Source organism: Rhinoderma darwinii, chromosome 11 (assembly GCF_050947455.1).
Source record: "Rhinoderma darwinii isolate aRhiDar2 chromosome 11, aRhiDar2.hap1, whole genome shotgun sequence".
NCBI classification, from domain to species: domain Eukaryota; kingdom Metazoa; phylum Chordata; class Amphibia; order Anura; family Rhinodermatidae; genus Rhinoderma; species Rhinoderma darwinii.
In genome coordinates, this window is record NC_134697.1 from 70,207,046 (window position 1) to 70,226,399 (window position 19,354).

A 19,354-nucleotide genomic window follows, 5' to 3' on the forward strand; every position below is an offset into this window, starting at 1 on the left:
ACAGACAGTATCACACATGGGCCCTGTATCTAAGCCTAACACATGTGTTACTAATCGTTTTTTTTGTGTGTGTTTTCTTACAAGTTCGGTCGTTGGACTACGTCGGATTCCAGGACTACTTCGATGACGGCTTTTTTTTTTTTTTTCAATGAAATGGTTAATGAGGGTTGTGGGGGTTTTTTATTTCAATAAAATATTTTTTCTATGTCTTTGTGTTTTTTTTTAAAACTATATTACTACCGCCTTAGTAATGGCCGCCGGCTGATTGACAGCGTCCATTGCTAAGGCGGGGCTTAGTGTTAGCCGGTGCAGAGGCTAACACTAACCCCCTTTATTACCCCAGTACCCACCGCCACCAGGGGTGTTGGGAAGAGCCGGGTACCATCCAGTACTTGACTATCTGTAGTAATGGTCGGCCACTGGGGTGGCCGCAGGCTAAGGCCAAAAACAGTGGCCCTTCCCACCCTGGTAATGCTAGGCTGCTGCTGCTTTATTGTATCTGGCTGGTATGAAAAATGGGGGGGGACCCCACGTCATTTAAAAAAAATAAAATAAAAAATAATTGGAAAGAACGATGTCGGGTTCCCCCCCAATTTTCATAACCAGCCAGATACAACAGCAGCAGCAGGCAGCATTACCAGGTTGGTAGGTGCCACTGTTTTTGGCCTTCCCCAGCCTAATAATACCAGCCTGCGGCTGCCCGGTGTCTGACCGTCACTACAGATGGACGGGTACTGGTTCGTACCCGGCTCTTCCCAGTACCCCTGGTGGCGGTGGGTACCGGGGTAATAATGGGGGTTAGTGTTAGCCTTTGCACCGGCTAACATTAAGCCCCGCCTTAGTAATGCAGGTTGTCAATCAGTCAGCAGCCATTACTAAGGCGGTGATAATAAAGTTTAAAAAGATACAAGCACATAGAAAAAATATTTTATTGAAATTAAAAAACACAACCCTCATTAACCATTTTATTGAGAATAAAAAAACGCCGTCATTGAAGTCCTCGAATCTGAAGTAGTCCAACGACCGAACCTGTAAAAAAACACAAACACACAAAAATAATCAGTAACACATATAGAAGCAAAATTATTATTCTTACCTTTCCTGGTTCCAGCGCTGGAGCCGCAATGTCAGCGAGCTGAGTCCTGTATCTAATCCGATCATATGTGATACTGTCTGCTGGGCCACTGTATCTAATCCTATCATGTGTGATACTGCCTTCTGAGCCACTGTATCTAAATCTATCATGTGGGATACTGTCTGCTGAGCCACTGTATCTAATCCTTTTATGTGTGATACTGTCTGCTGAGTCATTGTATCTAATCCTATCATGTGTGATACTGACTGCTGAGCCACTGTATCTAATCCTATCATGTGTGATACTTTCTGCTGAGCCACTGTATCTAATCCTATCATGTGTGATACTGTCAGCTGAATCATTGTATCTAATCCTATCATGTGTGATATGCTATGCTGTCTCCTATACACACATTTTTTTGGGGGGCGACACATATGTATTGGGGCTATTTCCCCTGACATTTTAAGCCCTTAGTGATGCCCCTTGCTGCTATTGCTGCATTGTTGGGTCACTTAGGAGACCCAGCAATGCAGCTGAAAGCTGCGGGCTGTCGGCCATGAGAAGTTTGCAGGGGGGGGGCCCAATAAGAACGTTTGCATCGGGGCCCATGAGCCTTTAACTACGCCCCTGATTCCTGCTGTTAAGGACTTAACACAATACAACGTATAGGTAAGTTGTGTTGCTGGTGCGGATTCAGAATCTGAGTCCGCTAATCGCCAGCAGGTGTCAGCTGTATATTACAGCTAATAACCGGCTGCATGGCCAGGATCGGAGCTAGCCTCCGATCCGGCCGATTAACCCCTTAGATGCAGTGCTCAAAAGCGAGCGCCACATCCATTGGGTTTACTAGCAGATCGGAACCCAGCGATGCAATTGCAGGGTTCCGATGGCTGCTTTGGCAGACCATAGGCCTAACAATGGCCTCCTGTCTGCAAAGTGCAGAAACAAGATGGTGCAGGCTGAGCCTGCGACATTAGCCACGTGTGTCAGCTGTATGTTACTGCTGACACCCTGCTGTAATGGCAGGGAATGGAGCTATCTCTGATCCCTGTCATTAACCCCTTAGATGCCATGATCAAAAGTGATCGTGGCATTTTTAGTGGTTTGAAGCTGATCGGAATCGCAGGGGCGCCGATCATTTCTACGGCAACCGGAGGCCTACTAATGGCCTCCTGGGCTGCCACCTACGGAAGCCCTTTAGGCCCCGTCCGGAGGTGGGCCTAATAGGCTTTCTGTCAGTGAATAACTGACAGCACTAATGCATTGAACTACTTGGATAGTTCAATGTATTAGAGTAAATATCAGAAGTGCAGGCCTTCAAGTCCCCCAATAGGGCAAAAGTTAATAAAAATAAAATTGTAAAAATAAAAGTTTCAAGTTAAAAAAAAAACTGCCTTTTTTCCTATAATAAGTATTTTAATATATGAAAAAAATGAAAACGTTAAAAAAAAGTACACATACTTGCTATCACCGCGTCCGTAATGACCCAAACTATAAAACTATAATGTTATTTTTCCCACACGGTGAACACCGGAAAAAAATAAACCAATGCCAGAATCGCTATTTTTTGGTCACCACCCCTCCCAAAACATAGACTGAAAAGTGATCAAATTGCTTATTTGACTGAAAAATAAAAAAGTTATGGCTCTCAGAATATGGTGACACAAAAAAAGGAATAAAAAAAAGTGATTTTATTGTGCAAATGCTGCAAAACATACAAAAACCCTATATACATATGGTATCGCCGTAATTGTATCGACCCACAGAATAAAGCAAAAATTGTATTTATAGCCCAAAGTGAACACTAAAAAAAAAAAAAAGAATTAAAAACATTGTCAGTTTTGCTGGTTTTTGGTCACCTTGCTTGCCAAAAAATGGAATAAAATGTGATAAAAAAATCACATGTACACCGAAATGGCACCAATGAAAACTACAGATTGTCCCACAACAAATAAGCCCTCACACAGCTCCGTCAACGAAAAAATTAAAAAAGTTCTGGTTCTCAGAATATGGGGACACATAACGCAGTGTTCCAAAAGCAGAAAAGATCGGCACCATTTATCACTGTGACACCGGCCACATATCTATGAATTATTATTTATTTACGCCATTATTATACCGTCTTATTATGACCTGATGTTCTCCGCACAGATTACATATGCCCCCACATTATAAACTGAAATACCAGCAAAACCCCAAACAGAACTATTACCAAGCTAAATCTGCGCTCCAAAAGCCAAATGGCGCACCCTCCCTTTTGAACCCTAGTTTGCCCAAACAGCAGTTTACGTCCACATATACGGCATCACCATACCCGAGAGAACCCGCTTAACAGCTTATGAGGTATTTGTCTTCAGTGGTATAAACTGGGCACAACATATTGTGCTCTAAAATGGAATGTCAGTGGAAATTTTGAATTTTGAATTTGCACCATCTGCTGCACATTAAGTTTTAATGAAAAAACACCTGTGGGGTCAAAATGCTCACTTCACTACACCCGTTAATATGCCCTAAGTGGTGTAGTTTCCAAAATAGGGGTTACAACTTGGGGTTTGTTTTACTATTTGACCTCCAAGCACTGCAATTGTAGGCCAATGCTGTGAAAATCACCAAAATAGGCCTCAAATGCACATTGTGTGCTTTAATTCTGAGCCATGTGATATGTCCAGGCAAATGAGAAATTCCTTGAGGGGTGTAGTTTCTAAAATGGGGTCACTTCTTGGAGGCTTCCACTGTACTTTGGTACCTCAGTGCTTTGCAAATGTGACATGGCGCCCAAAAACCAATCCAGCAAAATCTGCATGCCTAATAGCGCTCCTGCCTTTCTAAACCATGTGGGGTATTAACGTAATCGGAAGAAGTTGCTTTTAAAATGTTGGGGAGCTTTTTCACCTTTATTCCTTGTAAAAATTGAACATTTCCACATTTATCAGAAAAAAATAAATTTTCAATTTCACTGCATAATTCCACTAAATTTAGCAAAAAAACTATGGTATCAAAATGCTCACTATCCCCTTGATAAGTTCATTCAGGGGTTTAGTTTCCCAACTGGGGTCACTTTTGGGAGGTTTCCACTGATTTGGTCCCGCAGAGCTTTTGCAAATGCGACATGACACAAAAACCAAATCCGCAAAATCTGCATGCCAAATAGTGCTCCTTCCTTTCTGAGCCCTGTCGTGTGTCCAAACAGCAGTTTATGGCCACATATGGGGTATTGCCATACTCGGAAGAAATTGCTTTACAAGTGTTGAATGCTTTTTCTCCTTTACCCCTTGTGGAAATGAAAAAACTCAACATGTTAGGGTAAACAAAATGTAGATATTTGATTTCATTGCCTAATTCAAATAAATTCTGCAAAAAAACCTGTGGCGCCTAAATGCTCACTATACACCTCGATAAATTCCTTGTGGACTGTAGTTTCCCAAATGGGGTCACTTTTGGGGGGTTTCCACTGATTTGGTCCCGTAGGGGCATTGGAAATGTGACATGGCACCCGAAAACTATTCCAGCAAAACCTGAGCTCCAAAAGCCAAATGTTGTTCCTTCTCTTCTGAGCCCTGCCGTGGTTCCAAACAGCAGTTTATTGGCACATATGGGGTATTGCTGTAATAGGGAGAAATTTGGTTTTCAAATGTTGGGGTGCCTTTTCTTCTTTATGCGTTGTAAAAATTAAAAATTTCTATGTTTTATTGGAAAAAAATTTAGATTTTCATTTTTATGGCCTAATTCCACTAAATTCCGCAAAAAACCTGTGGGGTTAAAATGCTCACTATACCCTTTAATAAATTCCTTGAGGGGTGTAGTTTACCAAATTGTGTCTCTTTGGGGGTTTTGGCGCCATAAGACCTGTTCAAACCTGACATGGTGCTTAAAATATATTCTAATAAAAAGGAGGCCCCAAAATCTGCTAGATGCTCCTTTGCTTCTGAGGCTTATGCTTCAGTCCATTATCGCACTAGGGCCGTATGTAGGATATTTCTATAGACTGCAGAATCTGGGTAGTACATATTGAGTTGCCTTTCTCTTCTGTGTTACAGAAAAAATTGACTAAAACAGTTTTTTTGCAAAAAAAATAATTCAATTTGTACATTTCACCTCCACTTTAATTCCTGTGAAACGCCTAGAGAATTAAGAAACTTTTTAATGCTGTTTTGAATACTTTGAGGGGTGCAGTTTTTTAAATGGGGTGATTTATAGGGGGTTTCTAATATATAAGGCCTCAAAACCACTTCAGAACTGAACTGGTCCATAAAAACAGGCTCTTTTGTGAACCAGTATCTTTTGCAAATTTTAGAAAAATGTTGGTATTTTTCACAAATAAACACTGTATCGACCAATTAAAGTACAATTTCTCATGAGAAGACAATCTCAGAATCGCTTAAAAAAATGAAAGCATTCCAAAGTTATTACCACATGAAGTGACACGTCAGATTTGAAAACAATGGCCTGGTCCATTAGGCGAAAACAGTTTGTGTCCTTAGGGTGTTAAACAATAAAATTGATGTTTATGCTCAAATTTTCAAAGGGGTTGCGGCAAATCCCCAGAAAACTAGCTGACAATAGAGGTGATAATTGAATGCAAAATCTATAACACTTGTAATTTATATTCTACTGGTCTCCTCAAATGAGACAGAAGGACCTTTTGGGCTGCGTAAGTCACCCAAACACATCAGATGGCCAAACCCACTGATTTTGACGCGACCGGTCAACCCTCTGATGTGTATGGGGGAGTGTCCCGACTTTCCCCTCACTGCAGATCTCGGGGGAAAGAAGGATCAGGCATGTCAGACAGGAGATAAGCTGATCCCAGAGGTGTCTGGCAGCAGCTTATACCCTTTTCCCCATTGAATACACATGCACGCTTCACAGAACCGAGCGTACATTTGTATTCGTTAGTTAGAAAGAATAGCTTGTTCTGCTGATATCTTAATGGGGATGTCCACTACTGAACAACTGATGACCACCAGATAGGTCATCAGTATATCATCGATGCGGGTCCAACACCCAAACTGTGCACCGTTAAGCCGACACTTGAATAGAAGCAGAGCTGCAGTACTGCTGCTTGGACGCTATTCAGTGGCCAGAGCCAATTGCTTCCGGCATGTACGTCCGGTGCTCAGAGGCAGCCGGAGCAGCTTAACAGTGCTGGATCCGGGTGTCGGACTCCCGCAGATCATTTACTGATGACCTATCCGGTGGATAGGTCATCAGTTGTCCAGTAGTGGACAACCCCTTTAGGTGTATGGCAAGCTTTAGGTTTCAGAGTCTGGGTGTAACCACTACCTCTGAACCTCCTATAGCTAAGCCATTGTCTGTACATGAGGATTGCCTATGTTTTTCATATTATGTTGTTCTTGGGAAAAAATAAATGGTCACTTTATATATGTATTGTAACCATTCCCTTGTCACTTCTAAATGTCCAAGTTATTGTTCTAAATTAAGATGTAAACCAAACCAGTATATGGGAAAACAGTTCACTGAGCACATATTAGTGCATCATACGCTAGTGCAGTGGCGTAGCTATAGGGGTCACAGTTGTGACTGGACTCTAAGCCTGGGGGCCCATAGGGCACCCGTTGCCACATAGCGCTAACCGTGTAATAAATTCTTTAATTCCTTATTTTCCTTAACGCTGGCACTAGGCTGCCTAGTAATTGGTGGGCTGAGGGCTCCTTAAACGTCATGGTCACATGGTACACTCAGTGTACCATGTGACCGTGACATCACGTGAGGGGCGTTCCAGCCAGTCAGGAAGACAATGCACTGTGTATTGTTTGGTGCTATCTCTGTTTGCTGAGGAGAGGGGGGGGGGCTTTAAATTACAGCCTCCCCCTTCTCCTATCTCCACTGCAAACACAAACAGCCCATACATTACAAACTGTGGGTCGCGACCCCCTGAGGGGTCGTGTGAAGGTCTCCGGGGGGTTTCGAGCCACTCACCGAGGTCCCGGTTCCAAGTGTATCTGCATCCTCAGGACGCAGATAAAGTTGAATTCAATGATGAAGCAAGGAGTTGACGGCTCCTTGCTCCAGTATTCACTGTGTCGTGAGCCATGAGCGGCTCGGTGCAGACAGGCGTGATGTAGTGACGTCATCGCTCCTGTCTGCGCCGAGTCACTCATAGCACAGGACAAAGGAGGAGAAGGATCTCCTCCGCTCATCATGGGAAAAGGGCTAGGTAAGTGATTTTTTTATTTTTCTATTAGGCACACATGGGGGCATTATCCTAGGTATGGGGGGTGCTGATATGGTGGCAGCTATTGGAGCATTATACTGTATGGGGACATTATAAACTGGGGGCAGCTATGGGGGGTATTATATTGTGGGGACAGCTTTGGGGGGCATTATACTGTGGGGGCAGCTATGGGGGGGCTGTTGGGCAAGGCGGCTGGGCATAGGAGCATGCTGGGGTCTGGTGGTGTTTTGGAGGGATATGGCGCCCAAGCTGAATACTTGCACCAGAGCCCATGAGCTCTTAGCTTTGCCCCTGCTCTGGTGTGATTACTGCTATTTAGTTCAGTACCAGATGTATCTAACTGCAAGTTTAACGGCAGCACTCGGTTTCAAAATCAGATACAATTTTGGCATACTGTATGGTAAGAGGCATATACTGTATCTGTGCCCCAGAAGTTATATGTACACTATGCAAATCACTGCCCTACTTAACGTCCAGATTCTAATGGCTTATTATGTCAGTTAGAATGTAGAAAATACAGAAAATTTGGGGCACAGGGGTCATAGGGCAAACAGCTAAGCAATTTATGATATTAGTTAGTCAAGGACCTTTTAAAGAGATCAATGATTGGGTGAATGAGCGCTCATAGGAACGCTCGTTTCCGATGATTGCCTTGTGTAAACAGGGCAGAAATCAGCCGAAAATGCGCAAACATTTATTCGTCAATGGATCGGATCTTTTATTGTGGCTGTCGCTTGTCGGCTGAACTTGATGGACATGTGTCTTTTTTCAGCCGTACTAACTATCTTCCCGCATAAACAGAGAAAAGTGCTGCCGACATGATGCTGATGTATGGGGACAAACTATCGTATTAACGATCGTTCATCCCCATACATTCCAATTATTGCTTCACGTAAATGGAGCAAACAAGTGCTAATCAACAGGCTATTTTGTCGATCAGTGCTCGTTTGCCGGGCATAATATCTGCCCGTGTAAAGGGACCATTAGACATGCATAGTATGTGGTCAAATTTGTTGGGTATCCAACTACTGGGACCTACACCTATCTCCAGAATGATCCCTGTGTTCACTGGCTCTACAGTGAGAACGTGGACCAGGATCCCTATTGTTCTTAAGATTGTCAGGGGTCGTAGCTGCCAGACACTCGCTGTTTTGGCCCTTATGATATGTCTGATTGACACATCATAAATGTATATTTTGGGACTGTTGCCTTCTTTTTATTTGACACCTCATGGCATAACTGACATTAATGGAGAAGATGAGGAAAAGTGTACCTTAGAGATTGCCCACTTTTTTCAGCTAAAATCATACAGATAGGGGATTTAGATTGTGTGCCTCACTGGGGACAGTACTGTGGAATATGTTAGCGCTATATAAATGAATAATGAAGAATCGTAATTTTAATAATCCTTACTTCATTGTCCCTTTACTTCCTCCTATTTGGGCTTATAGACTAGTCATGTCCATTTTTTGCCTACCTATAACTAGGTCCAGTGGTGCTTTGGTAGATGCTGTTCAAATCAGAAACTAATAACCATGATATCGTAAACCCACATTATACATCGTAAATGCAACCAGCGGTTAAAGGGGCTCACCTCGACTTATAGTTAGGGTAGTTGATGAAAGGTGAGAGTGGAAGAGGCAGTATAAAATTGAATGCAAATCCCACAAAGGAAAATAGGAAAAGACAACAAGGAGCTAAAGATAATCATAACTTTTTCACATCCAGAACTCATTTTCTGATGAACTTCTCTCAGTGACCCGTTAATTGGGCCTTTGAAGAACTTGGGCTCCTTGCACACTGCCGTTTTACATATCCGTAAGCATGGATTCACATGTCACAGATTTTGTTGTTTCTGCAGCAGGTTTATAGATTTCTGCAAGTTTCATTCAGATAAATGTAACCGATTTTCAGTCGTAGAAATTTCTGCAACAAAATCTACCGCGTGTGACTGCACCCTAAAGCATTGCCCAGAGCCTGCTATGGTTCCATACTGTTCCTCTATGTGCCTCCTTTTTCATATGGGGGCATGGCATATTACATAGATATATTTCCCTAGTACCACTACTTTTCTAGGAGAGCACAGAGGCACCATTTGGTGGCACACAGAGGACGGACTGTGTGTGCTGCTCTACAGGGTGTAGCAATCAGTTATTCCATGTGCATGGACCCTTACTTGACTAGGACTAGAAAGAAGCCTGTGTATAGGTGTACCATAGGTACACCTTTCTCTATTTTAGTCCTAAAACAGTGATATTCACTCTTCATCGACAGGCTACTTATACCACAGTTTGATCGGCACAGTTACATTAATGTCTCTGCATAAGCTCACCCCATTTAGAAAGCCTAACTAATTTGGTAGTCGCAAAATAGAAGTTTGCTTCTTGTTTTGTTTGAAACTTACGTTTTATATTTTTGGTTTGGTGTTATGGTAGGAAATGTTTGGAACTGGACAAGTTATATCACCAAATTTTGAACAAAATAGAACAGACCTCAAAATTATGTTGGTGACAATTTGTTCTCTTTGGACAGCCCATTTGTTTTTGCCCTATTACCATTAAGGACCACATATTTTTTTCACTGATTTGCTTATTATGGGCATCTGTAAAACACTGTGGGCCAGACATACTAAGACAGGCGTTTCATATGGCAGTCTTAGTTAAGAGCCTGTAGGAGTAAGATGTGAGTAATTTTTTAAGAGGTGCAGGCCGCTTAATAAATTAGTCATATCTTGTGCAGCCCGTGCGCCTAAAAGAGAAATCTACGGCAGCTCCGAGCTACCGTAGATTTCTGCTATAAGTTATGCCAGTTTCTGGCGTAAATCATAGTAATTCTGTTGGCTGCTGTTGTTAAACCATGGCTTTTTTTAAAAAGTGCCAGGTGCGGTGTAAAAAGTGTAAAAAGGTTGCCGTTTTTGCACAAAACGGCTGTATTAATTTAAATGGAGAACAAACATTCATGGCCGTCAATCTGCCAAAAACATAAATATAAGGCTCCCTGTCATTCTCAGAATTGGTGAGGAACCAGAATTAGCAGAAAATCCCTTTAAAGAACTTTCTAATTATGGAGTTGTCCTTTTGTGTAAGCCAGAGGTGTAGCTTGGGGTTTAGCACAGGGGGGGGGGTGAAAGTCGGCCCCAACCAAGTGGCCCCCCTAACGCTTGTCCTCAACTAAAGAGGCGCTTTCTAATTATATACCAGCTATCATCCCTGTATATAACCCCCATCATCCCTGTATATAGCCCCTATCTTCTCTGTATATACCAGCCTGGCTAGTATATACAGGTAAGATGGGGGTTATAAACAGGGATGATGGGGGTTATATACAGGGATGAAGGGGGTTATATAAAGAAGGGATGATGGCTGGTATACACAGGGATGATAGCTGGACAAACATCATCCCTGTATATAACAACCATCATACCTGTATATAAACCCCAACATTCTTGAATATACCAGCCAGGCTGCCCCTGCCATATAGGTTTGTACGGCGTAAAACTATTGCTCCCAGGATGACTCGAACAATGGTAAGGATATGCTGCTGTTTTACCTAAAAAAAATCATACCACCCATCATCTCGCTGCAAATCATACAGTGACTACAGTACTGATTAGAGGCAGAATAAACATTTACATTAAGTGACTCACCGGTGACGCCTTTTCAGATTTTAGTTTTTATTTTTCTCGTTTCTTCTCCATCCGGTCCAGACCTCTATGATGACTTCTTCCAGTCATAGCCCATTTCTGCAGTTTGCCACTTAGAAGTCTTCAGCTTCTCACTTTTCAAGCATTTCTGCAACTATAATCGCGCCGCTAGCATCGTTGAAAGGCGCTGATTGGCAAAGCAGAATTACTTGCCCCGTCAATCAAGGTGCTGATTGGCTTGTCAAGTCATTCTGCCCAGCCATTCAGCGCTTTTGCATGTAATTGTATCTGCGTCCAATAGACGCAGGTACAATAAGTGCAGGAGGGTGTGGTGGCTGGGTTCAGTTGTACCGCCACCCCCTCAGACAGGCCGCAGGCCGCCCTGTGTGGTGGGGGCAGTGGGCCCCACCATCTTAGTGGGCCCGGTGCCACTGCCCCCCTGCCAGCTATGCTACTGGTGTAAGCACTATGGGGTGGATTTAGTTGGACTGGAGTTTTAGACGGCAGTTTTAGTCTGAAGCACGCAGGAATAAGATGCGACTAATTTACTACAATGTTCGCGACTCTTAATAAATTTGTTGTATTTTATGCTGTCAATCCACCAGAAAGTGTAATCTATGCCAACTGTGGACTGGCATAGATTTCTGCTATAATGTGTACGCCAATTTCTGTGCTAAATTATAGTACAGTTGTCAGACTGCGGGCGATCCCGCCCTCTTATACTTAGCCCCACCTGCTTATTTTAGGTGGAGAGGGCAAAGTAGCAAGGAAAAAGCCGCAAATATAGGGACTTTTTAACGCCATAAAACCAGCATAAAGCCTTCTTAAATTTCCCTCAATGTGAATAACAACCGCTATGTGAGGCTTGGTGGCCTTTAAGATCCGGCACAGTGCTATGTCACGGGATATTTTATACACTGACTGATAAAATGTTCAGGTTGACCTTTCAGATGTTTATCTGATTTTGGAGTAGATCCTGAGGCTGAGACATTGACAGTCCACAGCATGAAAACAAATCTAGCTCTGAAGAGACAATCTTGTCTTGGCATCATTGATTTTTAATTAAACATCTACAAGCTGCTTAATCTCGTTATGGGACGTTAATTGACATTGTACTTTACAATACAAAAATAACACATTTGAAGCTTGGCTGCCCTCCTGATGAACACAATCAATAGGATGTCAAATTCATACTCTAAGTATTCTATATAATAAGTCTAATATTTGACCATGAAGGGTAGAGTACCTGCTCTTCAGGGAAATGTCAATTTAATTAAGAAATCATTTGCTGCCACCAGAAATCTGTTTATTGAAAGGATCATCCATGCTTGTGTGTATGTGTATATCAGGACTTTACGGAACATTACTAAATATATTCAGTGTACGTTTGGCTGGATTCAGTACCAGTTACTTGCACAGGACTGCACTATGACTTTTACAGCACAAAAAGTTGCAATATGACATATTCCATTGGGGCTCATGACCTAGTCTTCGCATTACACCTGAAGGTTTAGCACCTTATTCCATTGTAAAAGGCGGCTGATGCTCCTGCTACCAGAACCGTCCCCTTAATTTAAATGGAGTTTGTAAAAATCCATGCATATGCTGCAGAAACAACGGGATTTTCAGTTTCAGAGATTGTTCGTTTACACCATTTATGTACAGATCTTATTAGAATTTAGTGTTAATTAAAAATGCATTAAGTGATCATTTTTGATTTTGTCCCCCTTCATTGTACTTCAATAAAGTAGAATGAAAAAGGCATTGACCCCAATGAGTAAAATTACAACCTAGCAGACTGCATGTAAATACTGTATTAGCATAAATTATCGTTTCGTTTTCAGAATTGCCCTGCTGTGGCTTTCTACCGCACCATTACTAAAACGTGTAAATATATCCTAAGAAAATAGGTTTTCACTGCACGCTCCTGTAACAAACATTGTCAGAAATCCGAGATGGTTTCTTCCTTGTTTTTTTATAATTTTTTTTTATTTCTTCCTTGATTTTTGGTTACAGAACAGCTAAGAAATAGGGCTTTAGCTCGCTTGGCCTCCATAGCAGCAAAAGCTTGTCCTGCAGTAAACTACCAAAGACGATGCGGCCTCAGCATCACCTGCTCTTCCTAAACTCAAGATTACTATATGGGACACAATAGGATCAAGTAAAAAGAGGGTAGCTGGGAGGCACATCGGGAGTATGGGCTGTCTCTGGGAGACTATGGCTTTTTTTTTTATTATGGAGCACAGTGGTGGCAGTGAAAATGTGTGCTGTGTCTCATAAGGGGTACACCAATTTTTGATTTCAGAGTATGGGAGTATATGTAATTATACTGCAGCAAGAGTGATTCCTCAATATAATAGTTAGGCTTCATGCACACGACCGTAGTGGAGTGTGACCCACAGGCCGCACGCAAATCGCAGGCTGTGCACATGGCCGCGTGCATTCATTTCTATGAGCCTGGACAGCATAACACGACTGAAATAAGACATGTCCAATCTTTTTGTGGTCCAGGTTCCTGGGCAATGCACGGACCGTGAAAACCACAGTTGTGTGCATAGGCCCATAGAAATTAATGGGACCGCAATTCGCCCGCAGATTTGCGGGTGAACTGTGGCCGCAAAAACACGTTTGTGTGCATGGGGCCTAAGTAGTAAGGAAAGTTTCCCTGCTCAACCTGAAAAAAAATAAAAAAATCTAAAAGCTCATCAATTCACCATGAATATGGAAAAACATGTTTAGATTTTTTGTAATAAACTTGGGATGATAGATGTAAAGACTATTATATGTGGTGACTATTACACTATAAAGCATTTTTGCATTTGCAGCGTTGCTGGTCGCCTTTGTCTCTCTGCTGCTCATTTGGGGATTGTACTACCTTACAGCCTACGTCTTCAGGTACGTGCAGTACTATTCATTTATGTGTGTCCAGACGCTACGTATATTATTAAAGAAATATCTGTCTAAAGGAGGCAGGAAACTTAAATATATTGTTCAGATGGTCAGCATTGCTTCGGAGGAGAATACAGTGCTTCACGGAGGCACCATAAGGCGCCCCCTGCGGTGCCTATGGGTCTGTAATACTGTTTACCGGCGATATGTGTGGGGCAGGGTTTTTGGTGCTAGCCCTCCTGCCGGACCTTGAATTGCCTGTATTAAGCAACATTGGCTGGGTATCTGCTCATTTGCAGTGGAAGTTACACTATTGTCCAACATTGTTTCACTCGGTTTATGAAGTGCATTTCAATATCTGGCAGATAAAGTTTAGGTGGGGGCTGGTATGCGGACACCCACTCCCACATGGAAGGCATGTAGTGCTGCCGAGTACAGAGGCCCACCCTCTCACCACCAACCCAATCAAACAGGTGTCCGAAGGTTGCGGGGCCAAACATAACACACACACCTCACACCTCACACACACTCCACACAGATGCACACTCCACAACCGTAGCACAAACACCTAACTCTAAAATCACCACACAGACGAGCACATTTAGTCTGTCACTCACACCACAGCCCACCTCTCACAGAGGTGTCCTCTTCCTTTTCCTCGCATCTTTTCAACGGCGTCTCACAGGGACTGAGTTAGTGGCTGCTGCAACTACTTCATCTCTGACATGTCTCTTTGCAGCTTCAGCACTATTGTAGACTCTTCTGAGATTACCTTTTTATCAGACCCCTTCTTGGGTAGCTGCTACATTCCTCGGCCTACGTCTTGTCTCTCAGCTCAGTACAGGGAACCACTGCGTGCCATGTGGCCTTGGCCAAAAACTGCTCACATTCTGTTAAACATCTCTCTCCCTCTTTCTCTTTCTTTTTTTATTTTTATTTTATTTTAAATATTGTGCTCTAATTATTACAAAAAAGGCATAAAAACCACACATCAATGTGACTCAGCAAAATAAAAAAACAAAAAAAAAAACAATGTCTTACTAAAGAATTTTATATTCCAAGTTGTGCACAGGATGTCACATCTGTTACATAAATGTTAGTATTTACAGAAGACCAAAACTTGTACCTGTGACATAATAGATAAATCTGATATGAGATTCAATTTACAGGTTGGCCTGCACTCACAAGTTATTGGAGAAGTTGAAAAAGAAGACTTGCAAAGATGTGAGTACAAAACAACTAAATCAAATTTCCATTTTATCAGTGGCTCTAATTCTGGTGCTGTTTTTTTCTATGTATTCATAGTTTTGGATCCAGCGTTTAGCTGGTGTCTGAGGGGGCTACTTTTTCATCTACCATATGTGCTAGTTAGGGGGCTCTGTTGCATTTTTAAGTGGAGCCTAGAAGTCAAAGTTACACCATTACAAGTATTGGAATAATTTTTTTTGCAAATTTTAGCACAAATATGGTGGGCATCAAAATTTGAGACTTTTTTTGCATCAAATTACTGGCTTACAGAAGATAATAATTCCCCCCAAGGTACACAATTTGGACAAAAATTTTGGGACACGCCTCTTAATCATTGAATTTAGGGGTTTAATTCAGTCCCATTTCTACAGGTGTATCAAACATCTACTGTATCCATGCAGTCATATAGTTACATAGTTTGTACGGCTGAAAAAATACACATGTCCATCAACTTCAACCAAGGGACGGGAAAAGGAAAGGGAAAAATGTCTACACATAGGAGCTTATATTTTTTTGTTCTAGGAAATGATCTAAGCCTTTTTTAAAGCCATCTACTGTCCCTGCTGTGACCAGCTCCTGCGGGGATTATCCATAGATTCACAGTAAAGAAGGCTTGTCGCCTCTGCAGGTTGAACCTTTTTTTCTCCAGACGGAGGGAGTGCCCCCTTGTTTTTTGAGGGAGTTTTACATGGAACACGATTTTACCATATTTTTTGTATGTGCCATAAATTTATTTCTATAAGTTAATCATATCCCACTAACATGTGCCTAACATATTGCAGTATATCATCATTTTTACAGGCTTCTGCCACATGCAGGGCTTAGCAGAGGCAGAGTGAAAGCACCCCTGGGGGCCTTCATTAGGCCCCTGGTCTGCCATAACAACCATCGTCACCCCCCTATCTTACTCCAGGGGGGGCAATGAGCTGTTGGAGGCAGCCCCCCTCTTTTTAACGCCTCAGATGCTGCGGTCACGATTGACCGCAGCATTTGAGGGGTTAAACATATAGGAACAGAGCGATCGCTGCTCCCGGCTGTTAGTCCCGGGTGTCCACTGTAAAATACAGCCAACTCCTACAGCCTATGGAGCGCACTCAGCGCGTGGGCGCGCTCCAAACATCACTCTCCGCACGCGGACGTAATGGCACGTCAGGGTGCGCAAAGGGGTTAATGCTGGATGAGAAGGTCTGGCTCACAATTAGTGTTTCAATTTATCCAAAATGTGTTTGATGGGGTGGAGGTCAGGGCTTTGTGCCAGCCACTCGAGTTCCTCCCCACCAGGCTGCTCACACAATGTCTTTATGGCGCTTGCTTTGTGCACATGGACACAGTCCTCCTGAAACTGTAAAGGTCCTTCTCCACACTGTTGCGACACAGTCCCAACCCCTGAAAAACAGCCCCTGACCATTACCCCTCCTCCACCAAATTAATTTTAGAGCAGGACCTTTGCATTCTGGTAGGTAGCTTTTATGACAAATCCAGATTCGTTCATCAGACTCCCAGGTAGATAGGCAAGTTTTACACGCCGTGCTTCAGCACTTGGCGGCCTTGCTCTGTGGATTTGCGTTGGTCTACCATTTTGTGACAGAGTAGTTGATATACCTAGACACTTCCACTTCCCAATAATAGCACTTACGGTTGATTTGGGGAAGACCACAAATTTAATGAACTGACTTGTGGCACGGGTGGAATCGTTTGACAGTGCCAGGTTCAGAGTCACTGAGCTCTTCAGTACGATCCATACTACTAGCAATGTTTGTCTATGGAGATTACATGACTGTGTGCTTGATTGTATTCTTCTGCTTGCAATAGGCTGAAACACATGCTCTCAATTATTAGGAGGACTGTATAGTGTATATATTAATGAATTGCTCATAATGCTAGTTAAACCAGAGCTTCACTTTACTGAAGGGGCGCATATAATTAGACATGTTTACACTCCCACAGTTCTAAGGATAAATGTGTTGTGTTGCGGTATTGCTGTGTTCATTCATGAGAAAGTTGGGAACAATAAAAGACTATTTCAAAAGTGATTTTTTAAAAAGCTGTTTCTCAGTTTAAATAATTTACATTTTAAACTACTTTTATAAAGTATTATTGTTTTGTCTGAAAGTTGGCTCACAACAAAAAATGGCTAGCTATAGGTCTCCATATAAATTCACTAATCATTCTGCTTCATGGCTGGAGATTTCTTTAACCACCGACCGCAAACTAAACATGAGATCTCAAAAACTGATCATAAAATATGGCGTTTGGATCACCAGTAGGATTCCTGTGCCTAGGATATTGTGGTCTACAATAATGAGCCGAATCTCTCCATTTTAAAGACAAATGAGACCCAATCTCTAAAAAGTGGCAGGCGGAAATACATGGCCTAGCTGGCCCAGATAGTAATGGTAAAATGAAATCAAGCCACTAGCCAGCAAGCCTCAAAGGAGCAGGAGCTGCGTTTACTCATGAGATATTACAATTTACACAGAATAAATGCTTGCCTCTTGTCTACGTCATTTAACCATTTCAAGGCTCATTCAGTGTAATTTCCTCTACAAGTCATGTTCAAAATCCCGATAAGCTGCACCACTAATATAGGTTGTATTTTTAAATATTCTTTAAGTATTAAAAGCAAATAGAGGTTAATAAAATGTTTGAATAGTCCAGCAAGTCCAGTGCAGCCCGTTGCGGCCTAGTATGTCTAAAATTGCCAGACCATCCCCTCTGAATTAGAGAGGAGCACCCGTGGCTCTGTCCGTGACCAGGGTTAGCCTGCCAGTCATCAACTGCCAGCCTGAACCGCCATATGTACGAGACTGTGCCTCTCATTTTATGTAGTGTTTTGTGTTCTGCTGTGGCCATGTGTTTCATCTCCGGCTTAGTAAAGTTAAATTGCTGGAAAGATCTCCTGATATCCATTTAATCTTTCCTATGACACACTTGCATTGGCCCTTACATCACCTCGGGGGCCACAACTTACTGCAGAGACATCACTGGAACCTGGAGAGGTGTGTAACCCACCGAACACCAAGTGGGAATAAATCTCTTCACTACCCTAGAACAAGGAATACTTACATTAACCCCTTGACTACTCTGGACAACCAGGGATGCTGGCATTAACTTTAACACGACTGTAGACCACCAATGGGGTTGGTATTAACATCTTCACTTCTCCAGACCACCAGGTATTCTGGCATTAACCATTTACTAACCTTGACCACCAGGAATGCTGAGACTAACCCCTTAACTAATATAATAACTTAAATATATTAATTCTTAAGTCACCCTATGAATATTAACCAATGCATTGCCCATAAAGCTCAGAAATTGTAACCGTTTGTGTCAAAGTATTTAGGTGACATAGTAACCTAAGAGCGCAAATGTTTTAAGCATATTTGCTTATCCTCTCTTGGTTTCTGTTTCCTACAGGTTACATTTCTAGGAGCACTTCTGACTGTAAGAGGGGAAGTGAAGGCAAAATTTTGGTTTGACAGGAGCCAGAAATTCTATGGGCAGCATATTATAGTATAGAGGTTTTTTTTAAAAAAAAAAATAATAATAAAAATAATTATAAGTTTTATTGTAATTTTCAGGAAAAAAATCAATACAATACAAAACAGTTCTTGTACAAAATATATAGACAAGTGTATAGCAAACATAGAAATAGACCCTTGTCAAAAAAGTGAGGGCCACTGCAGATCAGTGGGTGCAATAGACAGTGTGACACATTGGAGGTTATTGATAAAGATGAGCAAAAATCTTTACTGGACATCATAAAATAGTTCAAGGCAATGAAACTACGCTGGTTCCGGTCCCACTCTGGCAGTAGTTCAGATGTATATGCAGGATGTGGTCTAACACCTAAAATAAGCGGTGTAAAGAAACAAAAAAGGCAGGGGGGCCGTGAAGTGCCTGGACTCCATCTCCTGGGACTGTTGTATACATATATGCTTGTGTACATAATTGGCGAGAACTCCAGAAGCATCACAGGGCAGGTGCTTTGCGAGGGAGAGAAAGGACGGCCTCCGCTCACCAGGCTACGATAAGTGGAGGACGAGAGGAAGGCGGTCCAGTTTAGCCACTTGGTCATGTAATGAGCAGAGGCCTCCGGGGACTGGGCAATTAGATCATCCATTCTCTGTGTCATGGCAATCTCCTGAAACAGTTTCTCCAAGGTTGGGGGATCCATCGATTTCCCCACACATGGAATGATCGATTTTAGCGGCTTGTAGAAGGTGTCCGGTGAGGGAGCGTTTATACGCGGATAAGGGCATTGGAAACATAAAGAGCAGGGTCACCTCAGGAGAGTCTG

The 19,354-nt window shown here is 42.4% G+C and overlaps 1 protein-coding gene across 1 annotated transcript in view; it reads left to right on the top strand.

The window, feature by feature from the left end:
- The window catches only part of LOC142663931 (heparan-alpha-glucosaminide N-acetyltransferase-like), a 422,230-nt gene that overhangs the window by 38,902 nt on the left and 363,974 nt on the right, over window positions 1-19,354 (top strand). The window contains exons 5-6 of the mRNA XM_075842774.1: window positions 13,740-13,809; window positions 14,973-15,027. Coding sequence (XP_075698889.1) covers window positions 13,740-13,809; window positions 14,973-15,027 — 125 coding nt within the window. The remainder of the gene's footprint in view (window positions 1-13,739; window positions 13,810-14,972; window positions 15,028-19,354) is intronic.